Source organism: Brassica napus, chromosome C5, assembly GCF_020379485.1.
Source record: "Brassica napus cultivar Da-Ae chromosome C5, Da-Ae, whole genome shotgun sequence".
Lineage (NCBI taxonomy): Eukaryota > Viridiplantae > Streptophyta > Magnoliopsida > Brassicales > Brassicaceae > Brassica > Brassica napus.
In genome coordinates, this window is record NC_063448.1 from 13,633,172 (window position 1) to 13,658,610 (window position 25,439).

General features: G+C 42.0%; 1 protein-coding gene, 1 long non-coding RNA gene and 1 pseudogene across 2 annotated transcripts; 2 read left to right on the forward strand and 1 right to left on the reverse strand.

Annotated features, from left to right (window-relative positions):
- The first annotated feature begins 6,015 nt into the window (after positions 1 to 6,015).
- Positions 6,016 to 12,656, forward strand: LOC106398691 (annotated as a pseudogene).
- Positions 12,657 to 14,428: 1,772 nt separating this feature from the next.
- Positions 14,429 to 15,668, reverse strand: LOC106397215 (abscisic acid receptor PYL9-like). Its single transcript, XM_013837799.3, has 3 exons — positions 15,304 to 15,668; positions 14,912 to 15,127; positions 14,429 to 14,817 (listed from the first exon to the last, which is right to left on the reverse strand). The coding sequence occupies exons 1-3, from the start codon at positions 15,433 to 15,435 to the stop codon at positions 14,605 to 14,607; spliced, it is 561 nt and encodes a 186-aa protein (XP_013693253.1). The 5' UTR covers positions 15,436 to 15,668; the 3' UTR covers positions 14,429 to 14,604.
- Positions 15,669 to 15,829: 161 nt separating this feature from the next.
- On the forward strand, positions 15,830 to 17,712 carry LOC106399362. The gene is made up of 2 exons (XR_001279994.3): positions 15,830 to 17,122; positions 17,197 to 17,712. It is a non-coding gene; the product is annotated as an uncharacterized LOC106399362 (long non-coding RNA).
- Positions 17,713 to 25,439: the final 7,727 nt, after the last annotated feature.

A 25,439-nucleotide genomic window follows, 5' to 3' on the forward strand; every position in this document is an offset into this window, starting at 1 on the left:
CGTCGTCAGCAAAATATTAAACCCTAAATCCTAATCCCTAAACCCTAAATCATAAACCCTAAACCCTTGGGTAAACCCTAAACTTTAGGATAAATCTTAAACTCTAGGATAATTCTTAAACTCTAAATCAAAATCACTAAACACTAAAACACTCAAGGGTTTAGGGTTTAGGATTTAGGGTTTAGAGTTTTAGGGTTTAGTGTTTTTATTTAGAGTTTAGGATTTATCCAAGGGTTTAGGGTTTACCCAAGGGTTTAGAGTTTACCCAAGGGTTTAGGGTTTACCCAAGGGTTTAGAGATTAGGATTTAGAGTTTAGGGATTAGGATTTAGGGTTTAGTGTTTTGCTGACGACGTTAAAATGATTTTTTAAAATTTTTTTCCATAGCTGCTATTATTTTTTATTTTTTTTATTTTAAAAACATAATATAACTTGATAATATTTTGTTTCCTTTTTTAAAAGATATCGAATTTGAAATAATGAAATCCTATTAAGAAAATTAAGACGCCATTAAGAAAACGATAGACAAAACTAAAAACAAAATAAACAAGTATACCTCGTTAGTCAATTCAATGGCTTTGACCTGGCAAACGATATCCTTCAGAATCTGCAACAGACGCCATATAACCTCTTCGAGTCTCTTCCCATGGGAGAGATCATCACCTTGATTAGTATAAGATCCCCCCCCCCCTTTCCCCCCCTCGCAGGGAAAACACATGCTATGAGAAACCAGCACTCATTCTCTTTTAATAGTGCACACATGTCTAAAACAAACAAAATCAAAAAAGCAAGAACGGAAAAAATGAATAGGGGACAGAATATAACAGACGCAAAGAAGTAATGGCACAGACTATCTGATCAAGAAACTTATAGACTTCTCTTATAAATGAAGCTGAAGGCAATCACTCTCAGAAAGAGTAACAACAGCAGAAGAGACAAGCTCGGCCATGAATTGTAGTCTATACAGTAAGAAATTCACAAGACAAGGGAGAAAAGCATTTCAATTTGAGACCAAACATCACTCTGATATAATTTATTCCAAGATAACTAAGAGATCCAAATACTGGTGAATTCATTTTTTTTGTCAATGAATTGCCACACGGCAATCAGAATCATTGTGAGGATTCTTGCTCCGATTAACCTAGATCTACTCGATTCTTTGAGTATCTAAGAACGTAATGAACGAAGAAGAAGACACACGAATGATTACCCAGGTTCACCGCACCTCTCCAATTCGAAGAGGCCGCTATATCTCCTGGGGGTCGATCCTTGATCGACAATCCACTACTCAGCTCTACTCTTGAGCTCTTGGATTACAACTCAGTGCCACCGATCTCTCTATCTCTTAGCTCTCTCAACTCTAACTGCTAGCTTAAAGATAAGGTCGAGCTAAACGGTTTATATATCACCGTTTCACACTTGCTCGCCTCCACGTGACATAACACGTGATTCTAGATAACTAACTGGTTATTCTAGATTTGAGTAAACCGGTGGGATGGTATAGAACGCATATACATTAATACTATGGACATAACCTTCAAATCTTCTCCTTGTACATGTATTAGCATTCACTTCAACTTCACTTGCTGATTCTTAAGATCAACTCCTCCTGAACCTGAACACTTCAGATTCACCTTTTCTTGCGTCGACTCTTCTTGCCAACACACTGACTTCCTGATAAACCATCAAGCTTCATAAATCAACTCCCTGATAAACCCACCAGGCTGAATAACTTAGGATCACCACGTCTAGTTCTCTGATATTCTGAGAAACCTCAAAGCTTCTCTCATCTTCCCAACTGTTAGCACCTTCGTGAAGATATCTGCTGGGTTGTACTGCGTTGCAATCTTCACAACGTCGATGATCTTCTCAATGACCAGTTCCCGTACAAAATTGTACTTCACATCCACATGTTTTGTCTTTTCGTGATGAACCGGATTCCTTGAGAGCGCGATTGCACTTTGAGAATCACAAAAGACCTCTACAACATCTTGCTCAAACCCCAGCTCGTTTATAAAACCTCTCAGCCACATGGCTTCTCTTGACGCTTCACCCAATGCTATCCACTCAGCTTCAGTAGTTGACAAAGCAATTGATTTCTGAAGACTTGACCTCCAGCTTACAACGTTACCACCAACTGTAAATACCATTCCAGTAACTGACCTTCTCTTGTCTAAATCAGCTCCGTAGTCAGCATCACAGTATCCTCTGACTAAGAACTTTCCCTCACTTGAGAACGAGAGCTTCACCTTCGTTGATCCTCTTAGATACCTAAGGACCCACTTAACTGCTTGCCAATGAATCTTGATTGGATTACTCATGAACCTACAGACCATCCCGACCGCGTATGCAAGGTCAGGCCTTGTGCCTACCATCGAGTACATAAGTGACCCGAGTGCACTCTGATAAGGAACATCTCTCATGTAGAGTTCCTGTTCCTTTGCTTCCTTCTCTGTAGCTGAGCTCAGCCTGAAATGCGCTCCAAGAGGAGTAGAACCACTCTTTGATTTCTCCATGTTGAAGTTACCAAGAACCTTCCAAGCATAATCTTCTTGAGAAACTGTTAACGTTCCTTTTTCTCTGTCACGAGTTATCTCCATGCCAAGAATCTTCTTAGCATCTCCAAGGTCCTTCATTTCGAATTCTGAGCTGAGACCCTTCTTTAACTTCTCTACTTGTTGTTTGCTCTTCGACGCTAGGAGGATGTCATCCACATACAAGAGTAAGTACACGAAGTTGTCTTCCTCATACTCCTTATAGTACACACAAATGTCGTATTCGCTTCTTACAAACCCGCAACCCACATTGAACTCATCAAATCTTGTATTCCATTGGCGCGGTGATTGTCTCAAGCCATAGAGGGATCTGTTTAGCAAACACACCTTCTCTGGATGTTCCTTATCTTCATAACCTTGAGGCTGCTCCATATAGATGTCTTCATCTAAGTACCCGTGAAGAAACGCTGTCTTTACATCCATCTGTTGAAGCTCCATGTTGAAGTGAACTACCATGGATAGTAGAAACCGGATTGAAACATGCTTGGCCACTGGAGAAAATATCTCCTGAAAGTCCACTCCTTCTTTCTGTGCATACCCTTTAGCCACTAAATGAGCTTTGAACCTTGGATCCTCAACACCTGCAATACCAGCCTTTCGTTTGTATATCCACTTGCACCCTATAGGTTTTTGATCTTTGACTCTGTCAACGAGTACCCAAGTTCCATTCTTGATCAATGAGGCCATCTCTTCTCGTTCAGCTCCAGTCCACAACTCACTATCAGGATCTTCCAATGCCTCTTGATGACTTGTGGGTTCAGGCCTGCCTGCATCCTCTTGAATTAAGTACGCGAACCCAGAGATTACTTCATCTCCTTCGTAAACTTGATAGTCTCTGAACTTCGCCAGCTGTTTGATCTGTCTCTTTCCCCTGTCTCTGACCAACTGGTAGTCACTCAGATTAGGCTGGCTTCCAGAGTCAGTCGATGCCTCCTCTTGCGAAGCTTCAGTAGACTCTGTTGCTCCACTGTTGACCTTTGGATTTGTCTCTTCTCCTTGGGCATCAACCTGCTCTTCTTGACTACCTGTAAACTCAAGTCTAGAAATTTTTGTTAGTTGAATTATATTGAACGGGGATAGAAGTACCTGAGGATTCAGTCTTGTTGATGTCTTTGTACATCAAGTCTTCTCGGAAGATCACGTTTCGACTGATGACACAACGTTCCTCCTCCATCAACCAGACTCTGAATCCCTTAACCCCTTCTGGATAGCCTGTGAAGACGCCCTTCTTCGATCTTGGGTTGAGCTTTCCCTCATCTGAGTGTACATACACCACACACCCAAATCTTCTCAACCCTGATAAATCTGGCAGTGCTGAAGTCCACAGTTGTTCTGGTATCTTGAAGTCAATTGCAGACGAAGGTATTCTGTTGATCACATAGACTGAGGTTGATGCCGCTTCAGCCCAAAATTTCACTTCCAGACCACTCTCACTGAGCATGCTTCGGACTTTGTTCATGATGCTCCGGTTCAACCGTTCTACCACCCCGTTTTGCTGAGGTGTGTATGTACACGTTCTGTGTCTCACAACTCCTTCCTCCTTGCAGAACTTATCAAACCTCAGATTGCAGTACTCAAGACCGTTGTCAGTTCTTAGTTTCTTAACCTTTCTTTCTGACTGAGTCTCAACCATCTTCTTCCATTCAACGAACTTCCCAAACGCTTCGTCCTTTGTCTTTAGAAAATAAATCCACACTTTTCTAGACCAGTCGTCTGTGAAAGAGATGAAGTACTGGCAATTCCCCAGACTCTTAGGCACATTCGGAGAGCCCCAGAGATCAGAGTGGACATAGTCTAGTTTCTCCTTTGTGACGTGCTTCGCCGTACTGAAGCTCACCCTATGAGCTTTACCTATAACACAATCTTCGCAGAAGTCAAGATCTGTAATGCTCTCCCTGTCGATACAACCCTCTTTTGCGAGGATCTATAGCCCTTTTTGTCCTACATGCCCCAACCTACTGTGCCATAGGCGTGTTGTCGTCAGTTTAACCTCATCTGGCTATGAGGTGTTTGTTGATTTTGCAGAGCATGCTTCTGCTTCCATCGCTCTACCCTGTAGAATGTATAGTGTATCATTTCCTTTGCGTTCCCCTCTCATTATTACCACGCATCCTAGAACAATCTTCAGAGTACCGCATGAGCCTTTGAACTCGCAACCTTTGCTTTCAAGTGTTCCCAGTGATATGAGATTTCTGGCAATCCCTGGCATGTATCTAACTTCGTGTAGAACCACTGTTGAACCATCTTGATTCCTGAACCGGACTGAGCCAATACCTTTGACTTCTGTGTGGCTGTCATTCGCCATTCTGACCTTCCCTGAGGACACTTCCTGAAACTTGATGAATAGCTCCCTCCTTGACGTCATGTGAAAGGAGCATCCAGTGTCTAATACCCACTCCTCTATGTCATTATGGCTCTGCGTTAGATTGATCTCACTCGCAATGAGACCTACCAGGTCTTGTGCGTCGTCTCTGGCCATTGAAGATTCAGATTTGTGTTGATTCTGAAACTTGCCTTTGTTCCTCTCTAACCATTTGTAGCACTGCTTCTTGAAGTGGCCTTCCTTTCCACATATCCAGCAGATCTTCTTGCCCTCTGCAGACTTTGACCTCGCCCTTCCGAACTTCTTTCCTCTGTGTCCAGACCCGCTTCTGTTCTCAGATCTTCCTCTGACATAATGTCCTTCCGAGCTTGCCCGAGTATTCGATGAATCTTTGATTTCTTTCTCCTTGGACTTGGCTGAGCTTGCCACATCTTCCACCTTAATCACATCTATACTATACTTCAACGTCTCCTTCAGCTGATCGTATCTTGAAGGTAAAGCGTTGAGTAGTAGAACGGCTTGAACCTCCTCTGGGACCTCGATACTCAGGTGGCTTAGCTCTCCTACAATCTTGAGGAAATCGTCAATGTTCTCGTCGATGGATCTCTGATCCTCCATCCTGAAACCGTAAAGCTTGAACTGAGCATGTACTCTATTTGGAAGAGATTTAGGCATATAGAGAGCTTCCAGCAACGCCCAAGTCTCTACAGCCGTTGTACACCTCTCGATCTTCCTCAGAACATGATCTCCTACATTCAAGAAGATCGTGTTCATTGCCTTCTCGCAACGTTCTTGCCTAGACTCTTCTTCCGACGCTTTCTTCTTCTTTGTATCAGGATCTTCTTCTTCGGTTACGTCTTCTTTTACCTCTGAGCTTGAAGCTTTTGCAACCAAAACGTCTTTCAATCCTGATACGCTGAGATACGCGTTCATCCTCCGTTTCCATAGGGAGAAGTCCCCATCACCATCGAACCGCTCGATCTCTACCTTCGATCCAGCCATCGTTTCAGATCTTGAAACCTTAGAGTTCTTCAATCAAGTTCTTCTGGAGCTTCGCCTGAGCTCTGATACCAAATTGTGAGGATTCTTGCTCCGATTAACCTAGATCTACTCGATTCTTTGAGTATCTAAGAACGTAATGAACGAAGAAGAAGACACACAAATGATTACCCAGGTTCACCGCACCTCTCCAATTCGAAGAGGCCGCTATATCTCCTGGGGTCGATCCTTGATCGACAATCCACTACTCAGCTCTACTCTTGAGCTCTTGGATTACAACTCAGTACCACCGATCTCTCTATCTCTTAGCTCTCTCAACTCTAACTGCTAGCTTAAAGATAAGGTCGAGCTAAACGGTTTATATATCACCGTTTCACACTTGCTCGCCTCCACGTGACATAACACGTGATTCTAGATAACCAACTAGTTATTCTAGATTTGAGTAAACCGGTGGCACGGTATAGAACGCATATACATTAATACTATGGACATAACCTTCAATCATTAAGCCAACTATTAACAACAAGGACAAAAGCTAAGGCTTGGATAGCTGTGAAACATACTTGTGAATCTGGCCACCATTGACAGAATCGCAGTACTTCTGCATCCACAATGCAACCGCCTAAATTCAGACATAAAGAAAATAAAATAATACCAAAGATTTATAACCACAAGTATGCAATATAAAGGCACTAGCTATAGGTTGTTAACCATATACAAAACATGCACAAATAAGGAAGGCGATATAAAGAAGAGACTTTATCACATTGATTCTTGAAGCTAGCATTTATGGCATATCGCAATCATACCAAGTCCTGGTGTGGGTCACCTCATCCCGCTCGCCGAGTTCGCAAAGCGACTCGTGGACCACCACCGTTTCACCGTCACATTCATCTTCCCCGGAGAATCATCACCGTCTAGTTCCCAAAGATCCATTCTCAACTCTCTTCCTTCCTCCATAACCTCTGTGTACGTCCATCCCGTAGACCTTTCCGACCTTCCCTCCACGGCGGGAATCGAAACACGGATCTCACTCACCGTGACTCGTTCTAACCCGGCGCTCCGAGAGCTTTCCCGGCGGTTCTCGTCGTCGATCTATTTGGCACCGATGCGTTCGACGTGGCCTATGAGTTCAACGTGTCGCCCATACATATTTCTACCCATCAAACGCCAATGTCTTGTCGTTTTTGCTTCTCTTGCACGAAACGTTGTCGTGTGAGTTCAGGGACTTGACGGAACCGATTAAGATTCCCGGTTGTGTTCCGATAACCGGTAAGGATCTCTCCGAACCGTGTCAGGTCCGAAGCGATGACACGTACAAATGGCTTCTCCACAACGCCAAGAGGTTCAGAGAAGCTGAGGGGATCCTGCTTAATTCCTTCGTCGACTTGAAGCCAAATGCTATAAAGGCTTTACAAGAACCGGCTCCTGATAAACCACCTGTTGGACCATTGGTCAACACGGGTTCCTCTTATGCCAACGGGAAGGATGAGTGCGAATGTTTAAACTGGCTGGACAACCAACCACTCGGCTCGGTTCTATATGTTTCATTTGGAAGCGGTGGAACTCTCACGTGTGAGCCAGCTCAATGAGCTTGCTTTGGGTTTAGCGGAGAGTGGGAAACAGTTTATTTGGGTCATACGAAGTCCGAGCCGAATAGCTAATTCTTCATTTTTCAACTCACACAGTCAAACCGATCCATTGCCACCAGGATTCTTGGACCCAACAAAGGGAAAAGGCTTAGTGGTTCCTTCATGGGCTCCACAGGTTCAACTCTTGAAAGCATCGTGAATGGTGTACCGCTAATAGCGTGGCCTTTATACGCAGAGCAAAAGACGAACGCATCTCTACTTGTGGAGGATGTTGAAAGATAGGATAATTCCCTGCCAGGATCATTCTCATTGATCGGCAATATAAACCCGTAGTCGTTACAATCAGTTTAGATTTACAGAGAGATATCAGGAACTGTCTAACGACATTTACAAAATATACAATGGAATATTCTTGTCATCTAATACCCTTCGTCAGTTTGATCGTCGGTGGTGGCCGAATGGTTAAACTGGACCTGAAATCTTCGAACAGTGATCTGGGAAGTCCTTTAGTAAAGACATCTGCAAACTGGAGAGCAGAAGGGACATGAAACACCTTCACTTGACCAAGAGCCACTTTTTCTCGTACAAAATGTAAGTCCAGTTCTACATGCTTCGTACGTTGATGCTTAACCGGATTTTGCATCAGATAGACAGTGCTGATGTTGTCACAGTAAACAATAGAGGCTTTGGTTAGAGGACATCCTAGTTCTAACAGGAGATTGCGAATCCAGCAGAGCTCAGCTACAGAGTTCGCCACCCTTTGTACTCAGCTTCAGCGCTGCTGCGTGACACTGTTGGTTGTCTCTTTGAAGACCAAGACACCAAGTTGGAGCCCAAGAACACACAGTAACCTGAAGTGGAACGTCTAGTGTCAGGACACCCCGCCCAGTCAGCATCAGTATATGCGACCAGTTGACTAATCTGACCCTTGATGAGTTGCTGTCCATGATCTTTCGTTCCCTGTATGTAGCGAATTATTCGCTTTAGAGCTTGTAGATCTGGCTGACGTGGATCATGCATAAAGAGGCAAATCTGGTTGACTGCATATGATATATCTGGACGTGTGAATGTCAGATATTGTAAGGCCCCCGCTAGTTGACGATAATGTTTTGGATCGGATACTGGATCACCATCTGTTGCTGAGAGCTTAGAGTTAAGATCAACGGGCGTTGAGACTGGTTTACAGTCAAACATACCCGCTCTTTTGATGATGTCTGCCGCGTATGCCTGCTGACTTAGAAAGATGCCACCGTTGATGAAGTCAGCTTTGACTCCGAGGAAAAAAATCAGTTTACCAGAATCTGACATAGGGAATTCGGTCTTCAGTTTGTTGATGATCGAGTTGAGGAACTGAGTATCAGAGGCCGTGAGTATTATGTCATCGACATATAGAAGAAGATAGGCCTGCTGAGCTCCCTTACTGTAAATAAAAAGCGATGTGTCACTCTTACTCGAGATAAAACCCATGTTATTTACGTAACTGGCAAACCGAGAGTTCCAAGCTCGTGGAGCTTGTTTCAAGCCGTAGATTGCTTTGCGAAGAAGAAAAACATGGTGTGGATATTTTTTGTCTACAAAACCGGGGGGTTGCTGCATATAAATCGTCTCATCGAGGTCACCATGGAGGAATGCATTCTTGACGTCTAGTTGATGGATAGGCCACTGTCGAGCCAGGCTTACTTCAAGAACTGTTCTGATGGTCGCTGGTTTTACAACTGGACTAAACGTTTCGTTGTAATCCACACCTTCCATCTACGATTTCCCATTCGCTACTAGCGTGCCTTGTCTCGACGTGGCTGTCCTTTTTCATCCAATTTGTGCTTATAGAGCCACATACAATTGACAATGTTAGTGTCAACAGGTTTAGGAACAAGATCCCATGTTCTAGTCTCACAAAAGCATCATATTCATCAGTCATAGCCGGAGTCCAGTTCGGATCTTTGAGGGCATCTTTATGGCTTTTTGGAAGAGGTGATACAGATGTGAGAATAGAAATTTGTGTTTTAGGCTTGTGAATACCTGTTTTGCTCCTTGTTTGCATTGAATGTCCCACGTTCTGTGATGCATTCTGCACAACAGCTGGCGCTGGAGGAGGCAGAGCAGGTGGAGTCTGAGCATTTGAATGAGAAGCAGATTGAAGAATGACTTTAAAAAGAGGAGATGTATCATCATCAACGCCAAGGAATTGATAAGAAGGCGCCGCAGAAGCTGAAACTGCAGAAGGAAATACAGTCTCATCGAATACAACATGTCTAGAAATTATGATTTTCCTGGTTTTGAGATCGAGGCATCTGTAGCCACGATGTAGAGAAGGATAACCGAGGAATAGACATGGTGTAGATCTTTGTGACAATTTGTGAAGGTTGGAGTGATTTATGTTGGGGAAGCATAGGCATCCAAACACTTTGAGATGATCATAAGAGGGCTTTTTGTTGAAGAGCTTTGTGTAAGGAATCTCATTCTTGATGGAGGAAGAAGGGAGAATGTTGAGCGTGTGCACTGCAACATGAAGAGCCTCCACCCAGTAGGATCCTGAGAGTTTAGCCTGAAACAAAAGACACCGTATGGTGTTGTTGATAGTTCTGATCATCCTTTCGGATTTACCATTTTGTTGAGATGTATGGGGACAAGAGAAACGAACTTGTATGCCCTTAGTATCGAAAATATTGAGAAAGTTTTTGTTTTTAAATTCCCCCCATTATCACATTGAAAAGACTGAATTTTGAGTGAAATTGTGTTTCTACGTAAGAAAGAAAATGAAGGAATTTTGAGAAAACCTCATTCTTTCGACGTAATGGGTAAACCCAAAGAAAATGAGTATAGTGATCCAAAAATAAGACATAATATCTGATACCACTTATACTCTGAAGAGGAGATGTCCAAACGTCAGAATGTATAATCTCAAAAGGTCTGGAAACGTTTGTAACAGAAGAATAAAATGGTTGCTTTATTTGTTTGCCCAACTGACAAACCTGACAAGAAGAATCAAGACTGTCATTATTACATTTTATGAAATTTGAAGAAAGCACAGATTGCAAAGAAGCATTATTAGAATGAGCAAGCCTTTTATGCCAAAGATTTTGAGAAGAAGCAGTGAGAGCAGTTGGAGGAAGAGACTGAGTAGTGTAAGCAGGAGTGGCAAAAAGATCACCCGAGCTGTCACTGCGGAGAAGAATTTTCTTGGACTGAAGATCCTTCACAGAAAAACCAAAAGAGTCAAATTCTACTGGGCACCAATTATCTTTAGTAAACTTTCTTACCGAAATAAGATTTTTGATAATGTTAGGTGCAACAAGTACTTGAGATAAAGAGAGAGAAGGTGAGTTAGATGGAAGCAAAGAAGAGCCAGAAGAAACAACAGGGATAGAAGAACCATTACCATCCATAACTGACTTATAGATATTTGATTTGAGACCAGAAGTTAGGATACCTGACGTAGAAGCCAGATGGCTGGTGGCGCCGCTATCCATGTACCATTCCGCTGCACCAGGATCTCCTAGCGTCATAGTGTTAAACGCTTGAGCAAAGTCAACCGTTGGCTGAAACTCGGTTGATGCCGCATTTGAATGTGGAGTTGAGGATGGTCGTGGCCCGAGAAGTCCACGATTTGGTTGGTACTGTGGCATGTAAGGGTTCCATGGCGGCATCTGGTATTGCCATTGAGGAAGCGGTGAGTTCCAGAACTGAGGCTGAGACATGTTGTTGTTGAATCGCTGGTTGTTGTGTCCTCGAGACTTGTTTCCTCCGTTACGTCTGTTACCACGATTGTTGTTGTTATTGTAGGAACGGTTTTGTGGAGTACGTGTTGATGTCCGTTGATTGATGTCAACAATCAGGGCCGTTGAGGAAGAGGAATGATCTGAGTGCTCAGCCACTTGTTTGTTGAATCGCTTCAGTCTGGTTTCCTCCATTTGTAGCATAGATTTTGCGGTAGAGAACGATGGGAAAGGCTGCCTATGCTGAATAACATTGATAATGTTATCAAATTTTGCGTTTAATCCATTGAGGAGATACGTAACCTGAGTGCGATCAGTGATCGGAGCCTCAACATTTGCAAGACGGTCCGAAAGAGACTTCAGCTTCTGTGAATAAGCCTCAATGGAGAGATCACCTATCTCTGTGGTGCGTAGCTCATTATCCAGTTGAATTGCCCGCGCCTCCTTATTGTTGCGGAACTTGTTCTCGATGCGAACTCATATGTCACGAGCCGTTCCTCCAGTTTCAAACGAGCTCTTGAACAACGCTGGTGCTAAGGTACCATAGATCCATAGTTTCACCAACCCATCACGTTTGTTCCATTGAACGTCATTGTCGCCATCGGGAACAGAGGTGCCATCAATATGGCCTGCAACATCAAATGTGAGACAGTGGGTAGAAAACAACTCGCGCCACGCGTCGTAGTTGTGATCATCAAGATCAAGGATCAGGGGTATGTGAGACTTGATGTTAGTCACCCCAAAATCACCCTCGATATTCATAGCAGCCATGAAAGAAATTTGAAGAATAGAAAGAAAGAGATGATGAGATAGAGAAGAGATTTGAGAAAAAAGAGGAAAGGATTTTGGTCTACGAGCTTTGTCGCTCTGATACCAAGAAAGATAGGATAATTCCCTGCCGGGATCATTCTCATTGATCGGCAATATAAAGCCGTAGTCGTTACAATCAGTTCAGATTTACAGAGAGATATCAGGAACTGTCTAACGACATTTACAAAATATACAATGGAATATTCTTGTCATCTAATAGATGTAAGGGTAGCGAGAAACAATGAATATATGATTGTACCACCAAAGGAAGAAGTGGTGAGAGTGATCATGAGGTTGATGGAAGGAGAAGAAGGAAATGAGATAAGAAATCAAATGAAAGAGTTAAAAGAAAGAGCTGTTAGAGTCTTGAGAGAGGATGGGCTCTCTACGAAGGCACTCACTGAAGTTTCATTAAAATGGAAATCCCACTTACCAGAAGTGGAACAAGACACGACCCACAGTATATGTAGTATTTAACTTTGTTTGTTCTCTGATGAACTTGATCCAAGAATAATGTTGATCTACCCAAATAACTAATAAAGCTGCTTTAGTCACACAATCAAAATTCATATATGATGTAGACTGTCAAGTAATCAATCCTTTTACACCCATCTCAGAACATAATATAACAAAATCTAAAATAAAATAAAATCACATCTAAAAGCCATGACAAAACACTAACTAAGCATTTCCCTCTGAAACAATCCGATCCTTATATGTTTGTCTCTCTGGATCGATGATAGCTGCAATATTTTTTAACCATGCAACCTATTAAGAAAGGGCTTCCATGTTTCCAAAGTCTCAAGACTTTATTTCTGTATATAATATTCCAGTAAAATATTCTTTACCTTAATTTTTTTAGTCTATTAGATATTCTATTTTCGTGTACATCTATAATATATCTCACAAAGTTTGTGCATGATAAAAAAAATATAAAAAAATGTGTGAGATCAATGAAATAAAAAAATTTGAATAAGTAAAAATAAATATAATTATCAGGAACATACATTTTATTAATATTATCAAAAAATGTTTATTAAAGAACTTATATGTCCTCGCGAATACGCGGATTCATTTCCTAGTTATTATAAATAGCAAATTGGCAAATTGTATCGTTTAAAACTCAGTTCGGTCTTTGTTGAGTTCTTGGTGATATCAAAAAGAATAAGAAGAAGAATAATCGGTGACTTTAAGGTATGTGATTGTTGTGATGATAATGATGATTATAATACTGGGTTGACGTTACAATATTCTTAAGTAATTTTCGCATGTTCATGGCGCAACTGGGTATATCGTTACTTCTATATTCATCTTGATCATTTCTCTTGCTTTTTTTCTAATTTCTTGGTCAGGTTTGTTGAATATTGTTGTACAATCCCAAAGAAAAGAAAGATGAGAAACTGGGGATCATGTACTACTACACCACAAGCCGATGACTCTGCTAATTATGCGTTTGTGTTTCCTCCATAATCCGGAGGAAAACCAACTAGGAGGCAGATGAGAGAAGCGAATCTTGCATCAATGCCACTCGATCTTTGCTCCTCTTCTGAAATAGTGAATAAAGAACACAACTTGTTGTCGACTTTTGCTGGACACCAAACCGGGAATAAAGATTGGTCACCTGCTGATGATGCAAAAACCAGTCCTCAACTTACAACACAAGCCCAAACTGAGATTGTGGATCAATAGGGCCGGGTCTTATCACAACGTAAAAAGCGACTGGAATGTTTATTGAGCTTGGTGTGGGTGAAAAAGCTTCCCAAACCAGAAACAACAGTTGCTCAAAAATCAGATTTGTCTTCTAGGAAAGGAATAATGTTAGTAGTTGCTCAAAAATCAGATTTGTCTTCTAGGAAAGGAATACTGTCAGCAAACTGTTGGTCTACAAAGGTAGAGTCTCCAAGGGCTGTAAGTTCTCAACCCCAACATTTAGTATTAGAGGCTAGCTTAATGTTTTTGCAAACCATCCAGCAGAATCCTACAGGATCAACAACTCCTCTGTCAGAAACCCGTGGCTCCTCCTGTGAAACAATATTGCTTGCTTATTTCCTTCCTTGACTGGAGAGAAACAATCTACGAAGCAGATGAGGAACGCCCATCTTGCACCTAATTAACATGAATGAATCCAAAGCAAGATACTTGGTGTGTTTCGGCTCAAGTAATTCAATAGTTATATAGTAAAGCAGATTTAACCAAAGTTTTCAGATATCTTCAATAGATTTCTTACATTTTCTGAGCATCCTAGTCAATTTCAAATTAGGTTTTCGATTCAACAGAGAATAATCTGAACATGTTTTGCTTTTTTCAATACTGTAAACTGTATATTACATATAAACATGGGTTTGCATTTACATTGGTCTTTTCTTTTTCTTTTTACAAACACAGCAACGGTCATATAACATTTTATATCAAAACTTATTCACCATTGGAGATATATATAGATCTTCTTCATCTTATAAGAAACTGATCATTATCACACACACACAAACACACGCATATATATGAAATCTTGGAGAGTGTCTGCATAAAACCAAACCAAAACATAAATTCCTGATGAATAATAACACACTACTTTCACCTTTAGTGGCCTCCTCCTCTCCTCCATCTTGATTATATTGATAGATTCATGATGTCCTGAGAAGCCAGTCTTTCTGAAACATGTGCCAAGGATTTCAGATTACATCTGATGAGTGCTTCGACAAAGTGGCAAGTCTCATCCTTTGTGTTTCCTTGAGGAACATCAACTACAAACGATTCAATCACCATTGTTCCTGGTCTTCCTTCTATTATCTCTGGATGAACCGTCACAATCGAAGAGTAATTCTGCCGAAAGAAACATAAAACATATTTCAGATTCCTCATTCTCCTCCTCTAAACATAATTTGTATATGTTATGAGAACTGAATTTTTCATTTACCTTAAGTCTATGGTCACCACCGATGATTTTGATACCGAGTATATGTTCATTGTCGTCGAGAAGCTCCAGTCTCTCAGTGCTTGTAGTTGCAGGAAGGCCAGATTTGACATCAACTTCTCTGAGGCTGCCTATTTCAGGATCGCCGATCACTGTGCATCTGCTCACAAATGGTTTGTATTTCTGGGGCTCATCAAATCTCCTCACCACTGACCAAACCTATATATACATAGTTCAAATTACCTTTTATTTAATTCAATCACCAGCTTGAGAAAGAACTAAAGCAGAGGCCAAAACCTAATCAAAACTAAAACTAATTAAATATATATATAGAGACAGACATCGGAGATCAGAGGAAGTTCAAGAAATCAGAAACTATTTAGTGAAAAACGTACGAGATGGACAGGAACTTTGATGTGTTTGACAAGAGCAGAAGTACACTGGTCTTCTCTGCAGTTATGTTGATGATGCCTCCTTACGTACTGCATCGTCTCAAGTCCACCGTACATCTCCGTGCCTCCTTCCATATCCTCTTCCGATTATAATCTTACTCTCTCCTTCTCTCTGTCTGCTTTTCTTGGAGGGAATCTGTGAAATGAATGGATGTGTAGAAGAAAACAAACCAAATATAAGGGAGAAGAAAGATGCTTCGGTATGCAAGAAAATTAAAAAAGCATTTAATTTAATATTTCCCCAATAATCAGTGAACCCCACCGACATATTAAACCATTTATTATTGTGTGCCTAAACTCTTTATTTTAGCTTCTTCTCCTTCACACATTTTAATCTTTTCAAGCCATACTAATAGCTTCTTTTTCTTTATCTTTATTAATATAGGCAAAATTAACAACAAAAAGCTTAATCAACTGTTGTTGTGGTTGTTGTTTCTGTATGACTTTTTGAGACCTAACCCCAATAAAACAAAACCAATATTTAGAAAATTATTTGTTATGATGAGGTAAGGTCGTTTCAAAACTTTCGAGATATTTTGTTAGTAAAATAAAATAGAGTTTGTTTTATTGAATTGTTAGGCTTTTAATATATTTTGTGTATAATCATCAACCAAACATAAACATAGCTTTAATTGCTTTGTATGCACGCAAACAAGCAAAAAAAATCGTATAACGATGGGTATGTAAATTACTTGGTATGCTAGCTAGAGTATATGCTGAGTTATATTCTAGCTAGTTGGTCTTCACTCTTCACATATGTACCAAAGTCCAAAAGGAAAAGGAAAAGGAAAGAGGTTCATGCATTGGTTAAATTTCAAAAAATTTCATGCATCGGGTCCCATATGTCTTGAACCATAAATATAATTGTTGTTGTTTTTATTTTTTATTTTTTATTATTTTTTTTTTTGTTGTTGTTGTTGTTGCTGTTTACCTTAAATTTAGTCGTTAAAAATATCAATTGCACTAAGATAATGTATAGTACGGTAACACCACGTCGAAATTAATAAAGTACTAAGAAAGAATTTAGAGTAGAAAATATTACACAATATTAAAGTCAGTTTTCTAGTTAATAATAACACAATAACAATAGGACAGTTGTGACTACAGAGACCCTTTCCTCTCCCTTCCATTAACAAAATCAAAAGTGAATTTCCACGGCTGCCCTTCACCACTATAAGATAAATAATTTGTTCAATTTTTAATTTTTTATGAACACGAACTCTTTTTAAAAAAAAATAATTTTAAATAACAATAAATTTGAGAGACTTTAACAATACCAAAATATCACAGATCTTCGTCGTTTTTGTTCCCCCAAGAGATAAGAGATGCAAAAGAGAAGAGGATGTGTTTCCAAGATCTCGAAGCTGGCTCTCAATTTCCGTTTGCCAATCGTGGGAGAAAGCAGAGACGTCTGTCTCGTTGGGATCCATCTCAGGATGCAGCTGTCGAGATAACAAAATCAGCACGGCTCTGAATTTCTTCTTCCGCGTCGTTAATTCCATCCGAACGTCTAAGGATACTCTTGATTTGCGAGAAAAAACCGTTAGTGCCACTTCCCCTGTTTTATTAAATCTCTGTTATGTTTTTTCATTTTGCTATGAATTAAAGAAAAATATGTATCTTTTAATTTTTTTGAAGTTGACCCTGTAGTTTATGAGTTTCATCTGTTTGTTATGGATATTGTTACACATATCAGAGTTGGTGAAAAATGTTAGCTAAACGTAAAGAAGCTAGTAAAGCCGATCTCCATGGAAAAGCTAGTGTAAGTAAGTGCTTACATTTTTGTTTCCCTTCTCATATGGTGCTAATGTTTATTGAAGAATTTGTTGCGTGTAGGTGATCTGTGTGACTTGATTGGTATAAGCTTGCTAGAGGTCCGTATGGTGAACAACAATGGCGGAAAAAAAAACGCAACACTGCCATCAGATCATGTTGTGACGTCACTACCACCTTCTAAGCCTCCATCTCCACCATAGCAACCTCATTCACCTCCACCACAGCCTTTCATGAGCAGCAGCAGCGGGCTCCGACCTAAGATGTGTATTATTGTTATTCATAGCCCACCTAAGATCTGAATGGGAGGAGTTACGAAGCAGGTGGGGAAAACATCGTGCTATTGTATTTGGTTTTTATTTGAAACTTGGTCATGAAACTGGAGATGTACAAACTGCTTTTCATTTATATAATCTCCAATGTAAGTTCGAATAGTGTACATGTGGATGATGAGACCTATGTACACTACTCATTTATACAAATCTACAATGTACATGATAATACTGTACACGTGGATATGAAGACCTATGTACACTATTCATTTATCCAATCAATAATAGATGCACAAATCCACATCGATACCACTTATCCATGTAGACGAAACGTATAAAATAGATTGTTTTCAGAGTTTAACCGTTGAAACAGAGGAAACCTCACATGCATTTGCGTACATGTGAATACTTTTTGACCATATTTATATTAAAAATTTGTTAAAGCGAGCAATGGATTTGTAAATTTCTACGTCCCCCGTGACATTTTTGTAGTAAGATGTACATGTAGATATTCTGTAAACCATGTACACTTAAACTAATGTACATGTGGATAGCGCTAATTGTGTGTACACGTGGATCAGACTAACATCACACATATATATATGAATGACCTCCTAGCAATATACACATACCATGCACAACAAGAGTACAACAAAACAAGCAACAAAACAAACAAGCTTAGTAGGACATACAGCTCATCGTAGTGAGTTTTAAGAGTCATGAAGCCATGGTAAGAGAACATTTGTGGCCTGAAAGTTCTTATGAAATTACAGAATATTATAATGAGAGTACTCTCGGTGGCCTACAAATTGTACGCCTGTGAGATCTTAGATAAAAAAAAAGAGACAAAAGCTGATCAAGATTCCACACATCTTCAAGCAATCTAGATTCCACACATTTCTATCAACCTAGCGATCAAGCAATACAATGAGCTCAGTCATTGCCACATACATAACTCAACAGACCCGACCGACTCAACAATCAAACTGACTCGACTCCACGCAACCTAGACATATGAACCTAGGGCCGTTTACGGATGTCCATACGTGTTCCGGCCTAACCTAGAAGGGGCGCCCTTGAAGGAAACCATCCCCCCTCTAGCTTCCTAGATAGCTATCTGAATCGTAGCACGTTGGCCCACCCGGCACTGTCTACTATCCGGTCATAATAGCTATAATTATGCCACGACACGGCATTGACTCGATCTTAAGGCGCCTACATCCATCCCGTCCTTTCACGGTCACTGTTCATCAACGGTCCTTACTCACCTTTTCATCTACGGGTGCCTCGTGTTAAGCTAGGGCCCGTAGGCCCTGCGGGTACCTCATGTTAGGCTAAGTCCCTCAGGCACCTAGTGTAGACGCACACCCGTTCTCAGTGTTCCAAGCAGGACTACAAACAAGTTCATTGACTCCGTTCACTTCTCATTCTCATTCATGTTCACATTCTCATCCACATTCACGTTCTCATTCCCCTTAACTCATTCACGTTCTCATTCGTATTAACTCATTAACTCATTCGTCTACACTTAGACTCGTACTCAACTCTAGACGCCACCCGTTATCGGTGACTCATACAATACACTTCACAATCTCAAACACAAGGGTGATGCCTAAGACATCCCATTCACATACATCTATCACCTTAACCATTCACTTCTTTCTAGCAACCTAGCTCACATTCGCAATCATCACTTGGGACATCACAGATCAATCACACAAACATCATTCATTAATCATTCATCACAGCAACGCAAGGCAGTCCATTAAGTCTTATTTAACAAGATGAGCGTTCTTATGCAACATGATCCATTCATCTAATACCCTAGCAATCATCATGATCTATCAACCTAACTTTCACACAGGGTCTAATCAGACCTAATTCCAACATAAAGAGGTATAGGGAACCATGCGAGAAGACTGGGTTCAAGCCACCTCACCTTAGCCTAGATCTGAATCTGGATCTGAGAACAAGAGGGAAGAGGGAAACGAGATCTGATCACCACCACACCACACGCCACAACCACCACCTCCACCACTACACGGCGCTGGCGAGGAGAGAGAGAAGAGAGAGTTCGACGGCTCAGAGAGGGAGAGTTCGACGGCTAGGATTTCTGGCCTCCGAGGATTTTCTGCAGAGCTCCGCTTCAGTTTGTGAATGAGACAAGAGAGAAGGGGAGGCTGCCTATTTATAAGAAAAGAGGAGGAAAATCTATGTTTTAAGACAAGTGGGCCGTAGAGAGGCTCATCTCTCTTTAGAAAATTTTGGGCTAGGTTTTGGGACGTTACAATTCTCCCCCATTTATTGGAATTCGTCCCCGAATTCCGTGCGCGTTGAAACTTCAAACATGAACATCCCAAACCCCAACATGTAACCTCTTGCATTCACAATCTAATGGTTCTTGCAACGAACTCGGTTCCCTAATCCTCACAGAGATCTAACGTTCTCTTAGATCTCGTCCCTTTCCCATACCATCCATGTATTTTTTTCCTCTAACTACCGCTCCTCTGTAGTTCACAAATTCAACATGCATTCTGACCAATGATACATTAAGACACACCACTACTGATGACTTATGAACAATCACTCATACCCTTTAACCATAATTCGCTCAACTGACACATGGACACATTGTGAAATCCAACGTTCGTTGCGGCCCCTCCAGACGGCATGCCACGACCACAATGTCCTCCTCTTTTACAACCGAAGCATCCTTAACTTATAGTTCAATCAACCTCCTCGAGCCGTTCCACTTGCTCAGTAGTTTCATGGATCCTTTTCAGCTCGAATTCCAGATCTCCCCCACTTTCGATCAAGCATACAAAGGTCCCATGTGATCTCTCCTTCCAGCCTCGTACCAGTACATCAATATGTCCCATTCCTATTGTGAGACCTATAACTGTTGTAGTCACCCACCATGGGCTTGTTAAGGAGATTATAGACATCGGCCCAAGAGAGCCCTCCCATTTCTTTATTAACCTCAGTCTCTTTCCCCAAGAGGATCATCTATCATCCTTATCAGCATCAACCTTTGCCCTGAGGCAATCCTTAATTAACCCCTGCACTCGGAATTGGTTCCCTTCTCTGTTTCGTAGTTTCGGAAGGCTCCTTTCGACAGTCTATCCCATTCAGGTCATCATCTTGTTGGTCCGCCAGCCCCAAGAAGCTTAGACCCTTGACCACAGAATGGGGGCCCCTTGTCCTCCCATAATTATCCCGTCCGCTGGGTCGTCCAACATGGTCATATGAGATATCCATTCTCTTGTGTCGTAGTTAATGTCTTGCATGAATTCAACCATTATCAGCTCCATTAACAACCTTCCTCTCTAAGCTCAACACACATGTTCCCCACATAGGTTAATTGCCATATCCTTGGCGTCCCAACAACAAAATCTATCGTTATCATTTTCCATTTCCATTCTGATACAGATTCAACTCTTGCATCAATCATATACGGACTCACCCCTCATCGTCCTCAGCTAGCAAGGCTCAACTGCGAAACTCCATTAAAACCATCTTTATCTTTACCCATTGCAGATCATCTTCGGGTCCTGATAAATCTGTTTGATGCCCACTATAATGACTATTGCAACCCATAAGCTTGTCCCATGATCTCATCCTTCACCATTGTGTGGTACCCACCCACATCTCCGTTGATTAACTTAGAGAACACTTCATCTCACGAAACTTAGTAAGCTACTCCCAAGTACCATCACGCTCTTCCTGTGGAATAGAATATTGCGTCTTAGATCATCACTACCGCATGCTTATTATAATAATCTTGAGTATCGTACATCTACTTCACAGGAACATGTTGTGCATCAGTTGCTCCAGTGACACAATTCTATAACTGGTAATGTCCATTACCAGTTCGTAATGTTGTCTTCTGAATATCTTTCTTTTGATATCAGAATTTGGCGACACTGTTATGTCAAATCGCTCTTGGTGGACTCCAAAGCTACTTGCAGTAGGTTCCCACAACTCAACGAACTATATGGTGCTAATTAACCGATGCGGTTCTTTTTACTAGACAATGTTATGTATTTCCGCTCTCTGGTGATTGCACTATCTTAGTTTAGTGGGTCCTTAAAAACGTTCAAAAGCGTCGGCCTACTCGACTACTGCCAGAATGGTATCCCATATTTAGAGTCTCCACTTCCAATGCAAATGATTCTCATTTCCAACTAACTCTTCAGCCTTCAACATCGAGCTAGATTATATCCAGATCCTAATCCTTATTCCATTAAGGTCTACTCTCCTCAAATTCATTAATCTCTGACTTCCGTATAGTTCTTCGCTAAACCCCGATGCTATCACTAATACGCGGCAACATTTCCAAACACTGGTAGACCTCTAAGTACGCATCCAAAATGTTGTCACTTCATATCATTCAAAACTTCAATTCCATCAGGCCTCCATGCAAGTTCATACCGATAAGAGTTATTAAAACCACCACATTCACTCCCATGGTCATTATCCTCCGTACTCTCTCGGTCCCAACCCAGGTAGTCCTGACCAAAGTTACCCCTTAGAATACTACCAACGGTGTCACGCCAGTGTTAAAAAGAGTGTAGGCTACCACTCCTCTCGTGTCGCAAATCCGTAAACCATAATTGCTCCTTCATGGTCACCTAAGATGAATACCTTCAATCTTTTCTCTAATCTTCCCCCAGTACCGATAGTTAAGATTACACCTCACCCGCGGATCCTACTAGTAGAGTCCATCAGCCCCGGCTTGGTGTTTAATTCCTCAACTCCAAGCATATATTTGCCTCTGGGATCCCCCGGTCTGACCATGTCTTCCTTGATGAACGGGCCCCTTATCATAGCCCCACTGGTTGCTCTGGTTGTACACCCCCGTCACTATATCCTAGCTTTGTTCTTTCCGCACTTCCACTATAAGATTTTTTTTGTCTAACACGCCTCAACTTATGAGTCGGGGTCAGGACTCTAACGATAACACCTTGCTTATCCATGCCCGTACAACAGACCTCGAAGTTTACGGCCGAAATGGATATAAACTCACATACTCACACATCACCCCCGGTAGACACACACGATGGAAACAACCTTGTTGGGGGTCTTTTTAAAACACGAATGATTTCAATAAGGGAAATTGAATAGGAGTACAATAATTTGAAAAGCTCAAGGCATATGTACATACACAAAATGCCTTTAGAAATGGAGAAACAACACCAAAGCAACCACTCAATAGTTAGAATAAATCCAATAGAAAAGCTCACGTCCTACTCCTACGAAGTGATCATAAAGCCTCAACTAGCCACAAGGATGTGGAAATACACGGTCGGCCTCCGGTCCTAAACCAACCATCCCGGCATCGCGAGGTGTAGGTCCTAGGTCATCATATCTCGGCTCTGGGTTCTCCTCTGTCTGACGAAGTGCGCATCTTCGATCCTCTTCGCCCAACCCCACGATCCACTCCCCTGCGGTTATTGTTTGCCCGACTATCCTTTTCATCAGCAAGAACTCCAGGGGATCCTTGGCGCTTTCCGGCTCCCCCCGAATGTTCTTGCGGATCCCTGCCTTAAACAGTTGGCACCACACTTATACGAGCTTGGGTGCGCACCCCCTTAGTCGTATTCAGGAACCCCTCCAAGTATTCACCCACTGAGCAAGACTTTGGGACCGTGACATCACTCCCACACGATTCCAAACTCTTTTTTGAAGCGTCTTCCTTGGGGGCAGCGGCCTTGCGCGGACGCCCCCGTTTCTTCTTGGGTGGCTCCTATACAGGTGGCTCAGGGACCCACTCTATGCCGGGCGCCGGCTTCTCCTTCCTGGGATGACCCTGTCCCCGCTTAACCGGCAGCACCTCTGGCTCGTGCTTGGTCGAATCTGGCTGGTACTAGGGGCCATCCCGTATCAGGGCTCCTAGCCATTCAAACTCATTCGTCTGGCGGTGAAACTTTGTTAATGGGTGTCCCCGACAGGGTATCACCTTTCCTCTTATGGTACGATGAGTGTGAGTGTGGACCGAGTTCAACCATGGGTGTTCACGATACCTGCAGCCGTCATCTTGGTCATCACTGGTTGACGAAGACATCCTGCAAGCAGAGATCCGATAAGAACCATAATAGAAGTGCATATATAGTGGGTGGTTTTGAAATCATTTCATCTCTTGAAAATACTATAAAACTTTCTCAACATTTCTTAAAAACCGAGTTGTTTGAAAACATCGGAAATGCTGACCCCTTAGGATAGTACTAAAGAATCTTAACCCCCGCTCTGATACCAATTGTAACATCCTGATCCCTCGGCGTCCGACCAGGGTTATCGAAAGGGAGTTATGGACACGTGTCTACTCAATAGACAACCCTACGTGTCCCGTTATTGGTCCCAAGAGTCGACGAACGCACTTCTTCAATAAAAAGCCAGCCACCCATATCCACGCACTTCTACTTACAGTCCTACGCACAGGGAAATAGAAATGGAGGGGATGAGCAATTGGGATTACTCAGTGAAGTGACTCTAGACCATCCTGCCCGCATGGATCTCTATACTCCTTTATGCGGGGACCAGGGCTGGCTAGTCACTACAATCAATCAAATGCATTTGCAACAATTCAACATTCAACATCTTCAAGCGATCAAGATTCCACACATTTCTATCAACCTAGCGATCAAGCAATACAATGAGCTCAGTCATTGCCACATACATAACTCAACAGACCCGACTGACTCAAAATTCAAACTGACTCGACTCCACGCAACCTAGACATATGAACCTATGGACGTTTACGGATGTCCCTACGTGTTCCGGCCTAACCTAGAAGGGGCGCCCTTGAAAGAAACCATCCCCCTCTAGCTTCCTAGATAGCTATCCGAATCATAGCACGTTGGCCCACCCGGCACTGTCTACTATCCGGTCATAATAGCTATAATTATGCCACGACACGGCATTGACTCGATCTTAAGGCGCCTACATCCATCCCGTCCTTTCACGGTCACCGTTCATCAACGGTCCTTACTCACCTTTTCATCTACGGGTGCTTCGTGTTAGGCTAAGCCCCGTAGGCCCTGCGGGTACCTCATGTTAGGCTAAGTCTCGGACGCACCTAGTCTAGACGCACACCCATTCTCAGTGTTCCAAGCAGGACTACAAACAAGTTCATTGACTCTGTTCACTTCTCATTCTCATTCTCATTCACGTTCACATTCTCATCCACATTCACGTTCTCATTCCCCTTAACTCATTCACGTTCTCATTAACTCATTCGTCTACACTTAGACTCGTACTCAACTCTAGACGCCACCCGTTATCGGTGTCTCATAGAATACACTTCACAATCTCAAACACAAGGGTGATGCCTAAGATATCCCATTCACATACATCTATCACCTTAACCATTCACTTCTTTCTAGCAACCTAGCTCACATTCACAATCATCACTTGGGACATAACAGATCAATCACACAAACATCATTCATTAATCATTCATCACAGCAACACAAGGCAGTCCATTAAGTCCTATTTAACAAGATGAGTGTTCTTATGCAACATGATCCATTCATCTAGCAACCTAGCAATCATCATGATCTATCAACCTAACTTTCACACAGGGTCTAATCAGACCAAATTCCAACATAAAGAGGTATAGGGAACCATGCGAGAAGACTGGGTTCAAGCCACCTCACCTTAGCCTAAATCTGAATCTGGATCTAAGAACAAGAGGGAAGAGGGAAACGAGATCTGATCACCACCACACCACACGGCACAACAACCACCTCCACCACTACACGGCGCCGGTGAGGAGAGAGAGAAGAGAGAGAGAGACGGCGCAGAGAGGGAGAGTTCGACGGCTAGGGTTTCCGGCTTCCGGAGATTTTCTGCTGAGCTTCGCTTCAGTTTGTGAATGAGACAAAAGAGAAAGGGAGGCTGCCTATTTATAAGAAAAGAGGAGGGAAACCTAGGTTTTTAAGACAAGTGGGCCGTAGAAAGGCTCATCTCTCTTTAGAAAATTTTGGGCTAGGTTTTGGGATGTTACAATCTTGACTATTTTAATGCGAAGTGATA